The sequence below is a fragment of the Chiloscyllium plagiosum genome, chromosome 13 (assembly GCF_004010195.1).
Source record: "Chiloscyllium plagiosum isolate BGI_BamShark_2017 chromosome 13, ASM401019v2, whole genome shotgun sequence".
Taxonomy (NCBI): Eukaryota; Metazoa; Chordata; class Chondrichthyes; order Orectolobiformes; family Hemiscylliidae; genus Chiloscyllium; species Chiloscyllium plagiosum.
The window spans coordinates 21,063,226-21,078,106 of NC_057722.1; the positions used below are offsets into that span (position 1 = coordinate 21,063,226).

The 14,881-nt window shown below is 41.8% G+C and overlaps 1 protein-coding gene across 3 annotated transcripts in view; it reads right to left on the bottom strand.

Annotated features, from left to right (window-relative positions):
• per2 (period circadian clock 2) overlaps positions 1 to 14,881 on the bottom strand; it is a 92,309-nt gene that overhangs the window by 48,636 nt on the left and 28,792 nt on the right. For all 3 annotated transcript variants that reach the window (XM_043702010.1, XM_043702013.1, XM_043702012.1), the window contains 4 exons: positions 7,881 to 8,023; positions 5,405 to 5,483; positions 4,641 to 4,747; positions 3,009 to 3,162 (listed from right to left, as the gene is read on the bottom strand). In XM_043702010.1, coding sequence (XP_043557945.1) covers positions 3,009 to 3,162; positions 4,641 to 4,747; positions 5,405 to 5,483; positions 7,881 to 8,023 — 483 coding nt within the window. The remainder of the gene's footprint in view (positions 1 to 3,008; positions 3,163 to 4,640; positions 4,748 to 5,404; positions 5,484 to 7,880; positions 8,024 to 14,881) is intronic.

Genomic DNA, 14,881 nt, shown 5'->3' on the forward strand with positions numbered 1-14,881 from the left:
ACACCTCAGTCACCTGCCCTGCCTAATTTCCCGACAGGAGGTCAAGTTTTGCACCTTCTCTAGGTACATCTACATACTGAATCAGAAAATTTTCTTGTACACACTTAACAAATTCCTCTTCATCTAAACCCTTAACACTACGACTGTCCCAGTCCAAGTTTGGAAAGTTAAAATCCCCTACCATACCACCCTATTATTCTTACAGACAACTGAAATCTCCTTACAAATATGTTTCTCAATTTCCCTGACTATTAGGGGTCTATAATACAATCCCAATAAAGGTGATCATCCCTTTCCTTTTTCTCAATTCCACCCAAATAACTCCCTGGATGTATTTCTGGGAATATCCTCCCTCAGTACAGCTAGAATGCTGTCCCTTGTCAAAAACACCACTCCTCTCCTGCCTCCCTTTCTATCATTTATATCCTGTAGCATTTATATTCTGGAACATTAAGCTGCCAGTCCTGTCCATCCCTGAGCCACATTTCTGTAATTGCTGTGATATTCCAGTCCCATGTTCCTAACCATGTCCTGAGTTCATCTGCCTTCCCTGTTAGGCCTCTTGCATTGAAATAAATGCAGTTTAAACTTATCAGTCCTACCTTGTTCTCTGCTTTGTCCCTGCCTGCCCTGACTGTTTGACTTGCTTCTGTTCTCATCTGTACCAGATTGATCTCTTTCCTCACTAGCTCCCGGGGTACCCCCCTCCCCACCTTACTGGTTTAAATCCTGCCGAGTATCTCTAGCAAATCTCCCTGCCAGTATGTTAGTCTCCTTCCAATTTAGGTGCAATATATCCTTCTTGTACAGGTCACTTCTAGTTCAAAAGAGATTCCAATGATCCAAAAATATGAATCCTTCTCCCATACACCAGGCTTCTCAGCTATGCATTCATCTGCTCTACCCTCCTATTCCTGCCCTCACTAGCTCATAGCACTGGGAGTAATCCAGATATTACTACTCTCGAGGACGTCCTTTTTAAATTCCTGCCTAACTCTCTCTATTCTCTATTTAGAATCTCAACCTTCTCCCTTCCTCGGTCATTGGTTCCAATGTATACAATGACCATCCCGCTGGCCCCTCTCCCCCGTGAGAACATTCTGCACCGTCTCTGAGACATCCTTGATCCTGGTACCAGGGAAGCAACACACCATTCTGATGTTCCGCTGCTGGCCACAGAAACGTCTGTCTGTACCTCGGACTAGAGAGTTCCTTAACACAATCGATCGCTTGGAACCTGACGCACCCCTCGTTGCAAAAGAGAAAGTCTCAATACAAGAAAGTTGGCTGTTCGTGCTACATTCCCCTGAGAATCAATCACCCCATTTCAAAACAGTATACTTGTTTGAAATGGGGATAGCCACAGAAGACTCCTGCATTACCTACCTACCTCTCTTACCTTTCCTGGAGTTAACCCATCTATGTGACTGTATCTTTGATATTTCCCCCTTTCCTAAAACTGCCAGCCATCACATCCCCTCGCTCTTGTAAATTCCTCATTGCCTCTGTTTCTCCAACCGATCCATTTGATCTGATACGATTCGCAACCAATGGCATTTATTGCAGATATAATTCTCAGTAACACAAACTCTCCCTCAACTCCCACATCCGACAAGAACACATCACTCTACTAAAGGCCATTTTTGCTTCTTTTAATCTACAGACCCAGAAAATTTATTCCTCTACAAAACACTGCTCCAGTTAAATTAATACTTATGGCTTATATTTTTCAGTTTAACCAAGAGACATATCTCAGTATAACATATAATCAAGAAAGAACCCAATCTACAAACAGCAAAGGCAGTAACTATGCAGGTTCAGTACTATGTCAGTTAGCAGTGTGGGTTTCTTTTTCTGTCTCTTTCTCTCTCTCTCTCGCATTGACCTCACCATGTGCTTCCTTTGTCTGTTCCTCTCCCTTTTAAAAGTGCTGTTGTTTTGACTTTGTTTTCTCCAAAGTTCCAAAACAATGCAACAGCGTATAAAACAGTAATTGCTGCTCCTGGAATTCGCGGAAATCACCTCCAACACCTAAAATACCTCAAAAAAAGGAGTAGGCTGTTACAGCCAGAAATTTTTCCCTTCCTCCCTCTTGGATTATCTAGAATCCACTTGAAATCTTCAGCAGTGCCAAGTCTGCTTGACTGCACTGAAGCTATGAACGTGAGGTATGATAGAATGGTTGATAGACATTGTTAATAAGTGACGGGGATGTGGTGAGTGCAGCAATGCATAAGCTTGTAGAGCAGGGAGTGGGAAACGGAATGTGAACATGCATTTAGGTCTCAGCTACTATCGTTAACCACAATGGTCATCATCAACTCCAAATGTTTTCATAATATCACTCCTGATGGTATCCTGATCTCCTGCTGATTGAAGACATCTCTGCTCTGGTTAACTCCTAATGCTGCAGAGAACTGTGGAACATGCTCTAAACCTACTGTACTATTTCAATTCTTCTGTATTCTTACAGAGTCTTTGTGAACCAGCTCCAGCAAATAAACGTATCCTGATCTCCTGCTGATTGAAGATATCTCTGCTCTGGTTAACTCCTAATGCTGCAGAGGACTGTGGAACATGCTCTAAACCTACTGTACTATTTCAATTCTTCTGTATTCTTACAGAGTCTTTGTGAACCAGCTCCAGCAAATAAACCAGCTGAAATGCACCTTACTGTTAATGAAGGTTGACTTGATGAAGCTCATTTGATGCTTTAAGCTAGTCTTATGTGCATCTGGACCCCTTCCTTAGGTATGCACCAAATCTACATCATGTTTGGTATTGGCTACACCCAAGATCAAGTAAATTAACAGGTTGCATGATATTTGCATGCTGCCTGCACCATTTTAAATAGGCACAGTTGCTTTGTGCATCATAATTCATGTGGCTGATTACTGGTCAAATCTAGTTTACTTATCCTCAGATTAAATTTAACATTTTTAAAAAAATCACGCTCAAATATCAAGTCCAATCAAATCAATCATTTTTACAAAAAAAAAATTACTTACGTTCTGACTTTGTGCCTTCCAATTATGAAGGACACTTTTCTGCTCCATGGATTAACAAAGCTTGACCAACTGGTATCAATGGTGATGTATTCACCATTCTGAGAGCAGAATCGGACAGGTGAATGTTCGAATGGTTGCCCAGCGTGTTTCAGTACTGAAGAAATTTAAGAAAAGCCATGTTTAAAATTAAAAAAAAGCTTTGCCTGGTAACTCAATAACAACAATCCGATAAACATATGAACTTTAATGCACAAAACATGGAATTATTGTATTCTATTGCAGCATTAAAGACGCCATGAATTTAACAAGTCAATTCTTAGTGAAGCCACCAGCTTCAACAATTATTAAAAATTTACAATAAAAAAAATCACAAATGGCTAATGAAGATTTAACAATTTCTGTACAAGCTGCACAAATGTAACGACTATAATGGAGAATTTTATCTGTCTACCCATTCCTTTTTTCTAAAATGCTGAATTTATGATCATTCATATGATTGGGAATAGCAACAATAGCAGGACATTCCGTTCCCTGCATCAGAAGAGCAGGAGAGTTGACACTTTGGGCAGGACCCTTCATCAGGACTGGGGATGGGGAAGAGAGCTTTGAAATAAATAAAGGCGGGGTGGGACCGGGGTAAAGGTAGGGGGGATGATGACAGGTGGATGCAGGTAGGAGGTGAATGGGATTGGTCAGTGGGAAGTGTGGAGCAGATAGATGGGAAGTAAGATGGATAAGTTAGGTCAGGAGAGGGAGGGCTGGACCTGGGATGAGGTGGGGATGGGGGAGATTTGGAAGCTGGTGAATTCTATGTTAAGGCCATAAGGTTGTCAGCTCCTCAGGCAAAAGATGAGGTGTTCTTTGTCCAGTTCACATGTGGCCTTATTGTGATGCTGGAGAAGGCCCAGGAGGGACATGTCATTGGTGGAGTGGAAGGGGGAGTTGAAATGGCTAGCATCCAGGAGATGGGATTGATTGGCACGTGTGGACCACAGATGTTCCCTGAACCGATCCTGGTGTTTGCATTCAGTCTCTCTGATGTAGAGGACACCACATCAAGAGCAATGGATGCAGTAAACCAGGTGAGAGGAAATTATTTGGAGGACTGGCATTTCTGCTGGTAGCAAACGGCTGGAGGTGCTTAGTAATCATAAGAAATCGGAAAGAATGAAACAATCTTTTTTCATGCTTCTTTGTGGACACACATGCTTCCAGCAGTGATACAACCTCTAGCTTCTGATTGCAACAAACTGTAATGACATTAGCACGAATAACAAGTCATCACCACTCCTTCCAAAACAAGAAGAGGTTATCCAATGCAGCTCACTGGCCATTTTTAGGAACCCTCAGCTGAGATCTGAAGAATGTGAAAACTAGTTTATCTACCCCCAAGGTTGTTTAAGTTGGCACTTTGTTCCTTCGGTTGCACTACTTCAGCTTTTCTTCACGCCGAGAAAAAAGATCAACATCTGACCAGATCAAAATAAAATAAAAATGTGGCTCATGCTGCAGTAGGAATCTATGATCTGTTCCTTCGGAAGCACAGCTGACATCCATAGCAGATAGTTAAACAAAGCATAGGGAAAAATCACGTTGGTCATTATAATAAAGAGTTAGCATCAACAAACTTACTTTTCTTATGAATGCCTAGCATCAAAGGTTGATCATCTGGATGCAGATGCATCAGCATAGGCATTCCAATTAGGTCTTGAGGCAAGTAACCCAACAAAGGAACAGCCCTTTGACAGAAAAATTGAAGATTCTGATGTTCTGCACAATAAAGTACATATCTACAATATTCTTAAAACTATGAAGTCCATGCTTTGCTGTACAAAAGACACACACACAGAACTGTAATCAAGAATATAGCAAGTGTAGATTGAAACAAAGGAAACACAAATTTGGTTTCCCTGCCAATATTTTGTTTCCCTGTTTGGGATACTATACACCCCATTTTGCATCCTTCAAAATATATTCACCACCTGTTTGCCCTTCATGATGTACTTTGTCATAAAACTTAAAGTAGAAATATTCAACTCTGCTTGGGTAAGGAAAAGGAGAGGAATGTGGGGGAAACAATTAAATAATTTTTTCTTTGGAAATGATGGATAATTACATCTAAATTACTCAAATTTATACCACTGTTATTAAAAATGCAAACACCCCAGATACACCATTTGGGCTGTAGGGGGCATCTCAAACCACAGACAGAGGTTTTCAGAATGTGTTTTGGCAGGAGACCTACTTATTGGGAACTGCATTTCAAACAGTCTGGTAGGACTATAAAAAATTGGAATTTTCAGTTTTAACAAAAAAGCACCAGGCTCTCAAATTGCTGCAAACATTCTTTTTTTCACACGTATATTGTTTAGAAAACCAAAGTAGTGGACTCATACCTCTCATCAACATCCTGGAATACGCAGCTGGGAGAGTGTGTCGTGGTAAAAACTCTCTTATCATGAGGAATTCTTGGTGCTGAAAATAAATTACTTCTTCAGAGAGATTGGCAGGCATAACAAAGTCACTAATATTAAAATAACTTTTATCTTGCAAAGTCCACTTGGCTAAATTAGCCTGGAATCAGAACTCTATGAATGTAATCTGCTTCCAAATGGCATTACTTAAAAACATACTTAATCCAGTAATTTACGTATCCATGGTTTTACACAAAAATCTGGAAGGCATGTTAACAGACATGTCAATGGAGCATCTATATAAAACAACTTTTATAAGATTTTAGATCAGATCCCACTAAAACAACTTTGAATCTAAAATAATAATAATAATTTGAGAGAGCAAGTAAGTTAATGAACTGACAATATTGATGAAATACAGAATGTTACACATCAATATTTGACAGAATATGACTAATAACAGGTACGTTTTCATTATACAGTCTTGTTAATAAGAAACTGTGTGACATTGAAAATGTTTTGGATGCCAAACTCTGCATACTAACTGTCCTTAGACAAAAAAACTACTGAATTTACTCAGATATACCAAAGCAAAACTTCAACAAATTAAAAAGATACTTGTATCTTCACTCATCTCTGCCAACCAGCTTCTTAGCCGATTCTATTTTCCTGGAGAATCTAACAGGACTTCCAACTATTTCAAATTGCTGCATATATTTGCACTCTATGTAAAAGTGACCCAACTCAGAGTTCTGTGGGATTTCCCCCATAAACTCTTTCCCATGCTGCTACTCTCCAATTTCTGGTCTGGTATTTACAGACTCGCTGATGAAATGGTCAATGTAGGAGTCAGAACAGTTAGCAGAGATCTTCTATGTCAAGAGGGTCATTAGAAGGAAAGTCACGGTCCCAGTAAGAGTCATTTAAAAGAGGCTTTTTTAATCAATATGGGACTAATGAGGTGTATAAGAATGTAGGAGACCTAGCCCAACTCAATTTACTTTTGGAATTGCTGGGGACTTAAATATATTACAGCCACCACAGTAGATGCACTTTGATGTAAATCGAGATGGTTTTCCATCAGGGTCTGCATGCTGTTAACAAGGCTATGAATATTCAAATTAAACATGTGGTACAGAGCTAGAAACAAGTTAATGAATATAAAAGTAAAAAAAAAGTTGCTGAAGTCTTACCAGATGATATGGCTGCTCTATCATTACAGAGACACACCTGGTGGTAGTTAAACCCAATGGTCACTACACCTCAGACAAGGTGAGCAACTGTGAAGCAGAGTCCTTCATGGTGATTTCAGCCAGTGTAGGAACAGTACTGAAACCAAGAGAGAAAATGCTGGAAAATCTCAGCAGGTCTGGCAGCATCTGTAAGGAGAGAAAAGAGCTGACGTTTCGAGTCTAACTGACCCTTTGTCAAAGCTTTGACAAAGGGTCAGTTAGAATTGAAATGTCAGCTCTTTTCTCTCCTTACAGATGCTGTCAGACCTGCTGAGATTTTCCAGCATTTTCTCTCTTGGTTTCAGATTCCAGCATCCGCAGTAATTTGCTTTTATTATTTTAGGAACAGTACTGGTTAGGTCAGTTGGTTTGATAGCTGGTAGGAACTCTGCAGAGAGACACAGTAGTTCTTGTTGAAGTTCGTCCTGAGTAGATCCATGACGCAGGACTCTGTGCTCTACAGTCTGTTCCCTGGGACGTACACCAAGACAAATATCGATTGCACCTGAAGGGCCATCAACTTAGTGGAAGATACTCTTTGGTCTGCCCGAAACTTGTTGGTCATCCAGAGCAAGGAGTTGACCTCAGTGTTGCAGACTGGCAAGGTCCAGAACTACGTACTGAGGGGCACGTTAAAGCTTGGGACAGCTGCCACCAAGGCGCATTGGGGAAATGCCACCATCTAAGATCTTTCGGCCAAAGTACAATGGGGAGGTGTTCATTTATCGGACTCTTCTGGTGCTTCAAAATATATGTAAGTAGTATCTTGCATAAGTTAGAAATACCTTTGTGTTTGTTAGAACGGTCGGGAAACTTAAACGCCAAATGTTTGTTTGTTCTCCATATGCAAAGACTGCACGGAACTGAACTGCTTTAGTGGCTATGTATATGAAGAGTTTTTATGAATAAAGTATATTTTTTAAAATAAAAGCTGGATGGCTGATTTGAAATGCTAATGAATGTAGATATACTTAGAGCTAAACAAATGGTCAAATGCAGTATGACACGTATGCCTTGTGCGCTTAGTTATGTGCATGCCATATGAAAAGTAATTGGTCCAAGTTGAGCAAAATGAGTTGCAAAATGTAAACTGTTCACTATTAAAATAATCAATGATTAATTAGGAAATTAATTAGGAGGGAGGAATCTGGCTCAGTGAGCTGAAGGAACCGGTCTCTTTTTATGTGCTATGTACAGTATGTTATAAAGAATCAGAAAGTTCTTACCTTCATAGCCTGAATGCACTCTTTCAGCAAGCAACAGACAGCAGAGTTGGTCATCATCATCTTCAGATAGCCGCACCTTTGTGAGGTAAGTTGTCATACGAAAGGGATAGTAATGGATGTTGTGACCTCGTTGTCGATCTCCACTGTGAAACAAATACCAGTAAAAATATGAAGTGGGCAACCAATAGAAGATGTAATAAAAAATAAGAAATTTGTCAATGCTGTAACATTTTGTTTAGCTGTAGCTACTGTCGACTAAGACGAGGGGCAAAATTTTTTTGAAAACACAGAGAGTGGGTCATGTTGGTCAACAGCGAGCTTCAGAACCAAGTAAGACACGTTAAAAGAAAAGGGGCTCAAAGCTCTAGAACAAAACTATACCCACAAACTTGTGTATACATTTATTTATAACAAGGGGGTAAATAATATGTCAAACAAAGTCCAAGTGGTTTGTGATCTTAACTCCAAAAGATTGCTCTTTCAATTTTCATTCCAACTCTATTGTATGTATAGTACTATATCAATGCTAAAAAGTCAACATAATTAGCAGTTTTACTTAATTTACAATGACGTTGAATGGTCATCTAGTTACTCGTTATCATTTCACAATATCACTAACCAAACATTGTTTCTGCACAGACAGCTACAACACTAGCATTCACCCAGCAATGTGGAACATCCCCCAGGTAAACCCTGTTTACAAACTAAAAGGACAAATCTGCTCAGGGTAAATGCACCTGTTTACTTTCAATTACCAATACTGGAACTGAATGTGTAATCTGATATAAAACACATTTGTTCAACAAATACATTAATATGGTTCTGTCAGGGTCACTCAACCCTAGCCCTCATTATCCAGCCTTGATCCAAACATGGTTTGAAGACCTGAACTCCACAAGGCAATGGAGAATGACTGTCCAGCAGCATCTGAATGTTGCCCGCAAAACCATACAATCCTTACTTGGAATTACATCACCACTCCTTCATAGTAGTTAGGTAACAATACTTGACCATTCTCTCTGAACATCAATAAAAACATGTGTATTAAGTAATGTGGCTTCATGATTCACATATTCCTCAAAACAATAAAATGCTTGGTCGATAAACAGAAAGGGTCTGTGATTTTTGGACATATTTTAATAATATTTATATTGATCTTGAAATATAAATAAAAGAAAATTCTTTCCATATTGTATTCCACAACTTCATTGCAACAGTGACGCAACAGGCTTTGTAATGTCATGTTGGAAATTCAACAGCAAAGCTGTGCCCTGTAAACTCCCACAAGCAATACTGTGATAATGATGAGATAATAGGCTGAATTTCTTTTTGCCAAGTCTTCATTTGGGGTGATTCATGGAGGGTTTATCGCCATGGTGATTTTACTCATGTAATCTTCTGCTGGGATCCTCATTAAATTTTATTTTTGGGCTCGATAACGCTCTTCTCAAACAATCAGGTGGTGGCAGCGGTTGAGTACTTGGGACTACCGGAACCTTTCACCACTGGCGCCATACTTAAACCCCAGCAGAGCACCATTTCAAATGTTGAAAGCCAGGAACTCCACCAATTGGTGCGCCACCAATTCTGGCAACAAGATATCATAGAAAGGGGAGTGGCATTTTGCTTCAAAGTAGGGACCCAGATGTGCTGGTGGACAGGATGGTGGAGAGGAGGGCCATCTTCTTCCTTGTGGATTGGCAAAAGGGTTGCACTCCACAAGTGTATCTTCTGTTTCCTCAGACCCACTAACTCTGTTGCTGCACAGTAACAAGCACTAAAAGTTAGACCAAAAGTCTGCAACTTTCACCGTTACATGCAAAATGCCCACTTAATGACTCTCACCCAGCTGAACTACTAACCCCACCTGCCCTCTGCATTTCGTACTCGCATACCAGGGATGTCTCATCACTTCTGCCGCTCCTGCGCCACCAATTACAGCTCTTCCGTCCAATTCCTCATTCAATCCCTACTTTTGTATGAGGTAAGGTAAATAAAAGGAGATCATGGAGGCCAAAGTTAATGTGAACACCTTGCTATAGGGCCTTGTCTCCATTCATGTTCCAAATTTACTATCACCTTGTATGTCTGACACTTCTCTGGTGGCCAATTTCATTCTTAACAAAGATTCACACACTATTTCAATTAATGGGTGATGACCAAATAACACTGAAACTCTGCCTCATTGTGCAAACAAAATCGATCTTCCCCCAGAGACTCCACCCACTGTATTAGATTAGATTAAATTAGCTACAGTGTGGAAACAGGCCCTTCGGCCCAAGTCCACACCGACCCTCCAAAGAGCAACCCACCCACACCCATTCCTCTACATTTACCCCACGCCTAACACTACGGGCAATTTAGCATGGCCAATTCACTGAACCTGCACATCTCTGGACTGTGGGAGGAAACCGGAGTACCCAGAGGAAACCCACGCAGACATGGGGAGAATGTGCAAACTCCACACAGACAGTTGCCCGAGGTGGGAATTGAACCCGGGTCCCTGGTGCTGTGAGGCAGCAGTGCTAACCACTGAGCCACCGTGCCGCCAGGGTCACAGCACCATGGTCCCAGGTTCAATTCCAGCCTCGGGCGACTGTCTGTGTGGAGTTTGCACATTCTCCCCGTGTCTGCATGGGTTTCCTCCGGGTGCTCCGGTTTCCTCCCACAGTCCAAAGATGTGCAAGTCAGGTGAACTGGCCATGCTAATTTGCCCATAGTGTTAGGTGCATTAGTCAGAGGGGAAATGGGTCTGGGTGGGTTACTCTTCGGAGGGTCGGTGTGGACTGGTTTGGCCAAAGGGCTTGTTTCCACACTGTAGGAAATCTAATCTCACTGTAATACTGGCAACCATTTTGTTCCTTATTGTATAGTTGAGATTTGGTTGAAGATGTCACACTTTCCAGTTCACACTCCTGTGCTGGAACTTCAGGTTCTGCCTGATCATCAGGATTCCCCCACCTCCAAGGCCTTCACATTCTGTTTTGCATTGCAGTCCATGTCAATCCCATCAGTTTTCAGGATGTCCATGTGCCCATCCAAATTTGTTATTTAATGGTTAATGTCCTAAATTTTCTTTTTTCAGCTCTTGGATTACTGCACTCATATGTCCAGTGTAAGTACAAGCCTGCTCCTTTGCAGTAGCAGATCTCACATTGACATCTGGAGTTTCTCCCTTCACCGTCATTATAGTAAAAAGTGAGAAACTCAAGGCTGGGCATGCGATGCTGTGACACTAGGGAATAAATTGCCCATAGTGTTAGGTGCATTAACACCTTTTGATGTTTACTACTCAATTCCCCAGCACTGACTGTTGGCCAGCTCCAGATGAACTTATGAAGACAATCCTGATTGCTAAGGTTCCAGCCCCCTGACTGAGGTCTTCTCAACATTCAGATGGACCTACCCATGATCCTCAGACTGGATGTATGTGACCTCCCGGATTGGCTATGGCCAATCTCTAAACTACAAGGACACGGACCATCATACTCCGGTTGCATCAAGCTCCTGCTGGAGCATGGTCAACCTCTGGGTAAAGTTCAGATAAAGCTCTTGGCAAAGTGTTGAAGCAAACCCCACAGATGGAATTCCCCTTCCAGTCCCCTTGGACTTTGAAACACATTGCTGTGTGTTTGCCAATAAAGCTGCTGGTACATTCTGCCAGTGTGACACAGATGTAGCATTATGCTGAAGAGCAGTACATCTGCCCCCTTGAGTATTCAGTGCTGGCAACCATGACAAGATACTAATCTTTCTGTCTGTAATAAAAGGCAAGGCAGGCCAGATTTGCTTTGATTTATTACAGTCACGTGTACTGAAATACAGTGAGAAGTATTGGTTTGAAAGCTATTCAGGCAAATCATACCATATGCAAGTACATCAGTCACAGAACAGAATGCAGAGTAGGCAGCCTTGTGGGGCACCAGCATTGAGGATTATCCTGGAGGAGGTTTTGTCCCCTATCCTTAATTATTACAGTCTGTAGTCAGGAAGTTGAGGATCCCGTTGCAGAGGGAGGAGCAGAGTCCTAGGTGATGGTACGTGAATCGTAATGGATCAAGGCAATCTGGGAGGCTGGAGTTGTTGTGCACCATTACCAACCTCTCAATAGCACTTCATAGTGATGGATACCAGAGCCACCAGGCAGTAGTCATTACAGGTCAGACCATAAGACATAGGAGCGGAAGTAAGGCCATTCGGCCCATCGGTCCACTCCGCCATTCAATCATGGCTGATGGGCATTTCAACTCCACTTACCCGCATTCTCCCCGTAGCCCTTAATTCCTTATGACATCAATAATTTATCAATTTCTGCCTTGAAGACATTTAGCGTCCTAGCCTCCACTGCACTCTGCGGCAATGAATTCCACAGGCCCACCACTCCCTGGCTGAAGAAATGTCTCCACATTTCTGTTCTGAATTTACTCCCTCTAATTCTAAGGCTGTGTCCACGGGTCCTAGTCTCCTCGCCTAACAGAAACAATTTCCTAGCATCCACCCTCTCCAAGCCATGTATTATCATGTAAGTTTCTATTAAATCTCCCCTTAATCTTCTAAACTCCAATGAATACAATTCCAGGATCCTCAGCCGTTCCTCATATGTTAGACCTACCATTCCAGGGATCATCCGTGTGAATCTCCGCTGGACACGTTCCAGTGCCAGTATGTCCTTCCTGATGTGTGGGGACCAAAACTAGACACAGTACTCCAAATGGGGCCTAACCAGAGCTTTATAAAGTCTCAGTAGCACAACGGTGCTTTTATATTCCAACCCTCTTGAGATAAATAGCGTATTTATTGTAATATTAGGAAATATTGCAAGACCTCGCATTTGCTCACACTGAATTCCATCAGCCATTTCCTGGATCACTCTCCCAAACGGTCTAGATCCTTCTGCAGCCTCCCCACTTCCTCAGTACTACCTGCCTGTCCACCTAACTTTGTATCATCGTCAAACTTCGCTAGAATGCCCCCAGTCCCTTAATCCAGATCATTAATATATAATGTGAACAGCTGCGGCCCCAATACTGAACCCTGCGGGACACCGCTTGTCACCGGCTGCCATTCCGAAAAAGCATCCAAGGAGCAGGAAAAAAAATAATCAATGTTTCGGGCAGGAGCCCTTCATCAGGAATTCCTGATGAAGGGCTCCTGCCCGAAATGTCGATTTTCCTGCTCCTCAGATGCTGCCTGACCTACTGTGCATTTCCAGCACCACTCTAATCTTGACTCTAATCTCCAGCATCTGCAGTCCTCACTTTTGCCTAGTAGTCATCACAGCACACTGCCTGATTTTTCTTTGGCACCAGGATGATAGTGGTCTTCGAAGCAGATGGGAACCTCACATTATAGTAGGGAGAGGTTAAAAGATTTCTGCATATACGCCTGTCAGCTGGTCCACACAGGAGCGGAGTGCAGGATCGGGGACTCCACCCGGTTTAGTCACTTTCCATGGGTTTACCCTCAAGAAGGCTGATCTAATATCAGTGTGGTAACTGTGGGTACAGATTCATCTGGGACTGTCGGAGCAGGTGACATTTCACTGCACTGAACTCATCAGGGAGGAATGCACTGCTGTCAGCAATTCTACTCAATTTCACTTTTGTTTTGAAATTGTGGGTGTACTGTACCTTTAAGGGAGCTGAAATTTCTAGCTAGCAGTGTTCTGAACAAGGTATCAATGTAACATTTGGTCTCACAACTAGCTAACAGTGGTGTTGCCTGAATACAACAACAAATTCAAGTTCGGCCAGTTTAAATTATGCCCCAAGATACCAAACTCCAAACAATTTTGAATTTTGTATTTTGACAATATTAAAACCAATGAAATGAACCAGTGCTTTGGGATAGAGATATCAAACATTTTAAATAGTTACCCAGAGCAGCAAAGAGAACTTCCAAGAAATCAACAAATACAGGCTGCGCGCAGAACAGCTTTCTTGAAAGATACCTTTATCCATCAATGACCTGTGAAACAAAGTCCCTAAGACAACGACGACAACAGAGGAAAATCTACAAAGGACACTTGGCAAGCTGACTGGTTTTGAAATGTGATAAGTTTTTTTGTAAGTCGTAATCAGGATTTTAAAAAATTGGACCAGTATTATAGAGGGAATGAGATAGGTTTAGAGGAAGGAGTTGTAAGTAGTTGTTAGTTACTCTCTGGTAGACTTAAAAAAAAAGTTAATTTTTTACTTTAGATTGTGACTTTTGGGATAGTACTTTGCCTCTTGAATTTTAACAGATTACAGCACAGGGTGAATTTTTTCCGTGCTGCTGGTATAAATTAGCAGAGGGGTTTACCCTATTTCATAACACTTTGTTGCCCAATATATTGTGTAAGCTTTACCACAATCAACAAGTGTTCGCGAAGTTAGTCCAGGACTCCAATTTAGTTGAGTCATGTCTCTTGGCGTCCTTGATGGCCTTGTCAAGATTGATCTATACAGGAAATCTAGGTAGAGTCACTAACTTGATAGCCTCAGACCTGGACTTCAGTAGGGAGTGGATCTCCCAGTTCATCCATGGTTTCTGGTTGGGAAACACTCGGTTTAACTTCTATGGAGTGCAGTCATCTACATACTTACTGACCAAGTATGTGATGGTAGTGGCAGGCTCATTTAGGTTGGCTGCTGAGTTGTTGAATATGGGCCAGTCCACTGACTTCAAGCTGTCACAGAAGAGCTCATCTGTTACCTTGGACTAGCACTGTACGAGTTTCTGTATCAGATTCTCATGGTTCAGTTTCTGCTTGTAAGTTGGGAAAAGGAACACAGCCTTTTAGTATGGTTTCCCAAAATGCAGGCAGGAGATGGAGTGGTAGGTGTCTTTGATGATTGTGTAGCAATGGTCAAGCGTATTTAGGTTGCTGGTGGGACCAGGAAATATGTTGATGGTAACTTGGTAGCACATTCTGGACACTGGTTACAGTGACGTAGACCTTGGGTAGTCTGTCTCAAGGTTATCTGCGGCAATGTATATTTCATCAAGTGCACTCTTCC